General features: G+C 37.0%; 1 protein-coding gene across 1 annotated transcript in view; it reads right to left on the bottom strand.

Moving 5' to 3' along the window:
* Positions 1 to 1,202, bottom strand: part of SPAST (spastin) — a 46,074-nt gene that overhangs the window by 23,169 nt on the left and 21,703 nt on the right. The window contains exon 4 of the mRNA XM_019653800.1: positions 335 to 430. Coding sequence (XP_019509345.1) covers positions 335 to 430 — 96 coding nt within the window. The remainder of the gene's footprint in view (positions 1 to 334; positions 431 to 1,202) is intronic.

Genomic DNA, 1,202 nt, shown 5'->3' with positions numbered 1-1,202 from the left:
TCCTCCACAACTAGACCGAAGAACAAAATGACAGCAACTTGTCTGTTCCCCTTCCCCCAATTCCCCAATAAAAATCTTAAAAAAAAAAATTAGAGGTTGCAAAATATGCAAATAAAGCAAGTTGAGAATGGCTATATCTTACATGTATGTTTATACACTATGAATGATAGGAACACTATGAATGATAGGGATGCTGTATTTTCAACATGACCCTGGGTAAAAAAAAACCAATCACATCTATCATTATAAAATCAAATTAACATTACCAGGTTAAGTAGGACTTGACTTTGCATGCAAGCTTTATTATTTTACATGTTAGTTAACCTGGACCCACCTGACTGGAGATGTCCATTGCGGCATGTCAAGTTAGTACTGTCATTATAGACGTCTGTTTGTGACTTGGAAAATTGCAAAACTGGTTGCAGCTTCTCTATGCAACAGAGGGGGTAAGAAAGAACAAAATAAACAGAAAGAAAAAAATACATAATGAAAAAAGATACATGTAAAAATGAAAAATGATTTAAAGTGTTACAAGGATGTTGTTACATGATGAAAGGTTAAAAAATGAATATGGTCTCCACCACCAAGATACTTATTAAATATAATTGGCAACTTATAACACAATTTTATTTTTTTAATAAAAGATTGTATAGCACAAAAGATAGAGAACATTAAAAAGGCTTTACAGAAAAAGTCAACGAGTTGGGTAGGATTTGAAAAGATAAAAAGGACATTTCACGAAAGGAGAACAGCACTTAAAATGACACAGACAGAAACTATAAGGAGTGTCCAGGAAATGCCATGTTCAGCTACATTAACATATGTCAAGCAAAAGATAAAGGCAATAAAGCAGAATGGAATAAGCATGCTGCAGAACTGTGTGTACAATACCCTGTCATTTTTAACATACACATGTGCACACTTATAGACAGTAGTCCCCCCTTATCAGCAGGGGATACGTTTCAAGACTCCCCAGTGGATGCCTAAAACTGCGGATAGTATAGGACCTCATACATACATATACTTTTTATACAGACACACTTATAATAAAGTTTAATTTATAAATTAGGCACAGTGGGCTGGCCGAGTGGCTCAGTTGGTAAGAGTGCGAGCTCTGGGGCCGGCCGAGTGGCGCGATGGTTAAGAACTCGCTTGGGATGCCAGAGGGCCCCGGTTCAGATCCCACATATGAGGGCCAGTGA

This window comes from Hipposideros armiger, unplaced genomic scaffold, assembly GCF_001890085.2.
Source record: "Hipposideros armiger isolate ML-2016 unplaced genomic scaffold, ASM189008v1 scaffold_207, whole genome shotgun sequence".
Classification (NCBI taxonomy): Eukaryota; Metazoa; Chordata; class Mammalia; order Chiroptera; family Hipposideridae; genus Hipposideros; species Hipposideros armiger.
This window is presented reverse-complemented; position numbering and strand designations above follow the sequence as displayed.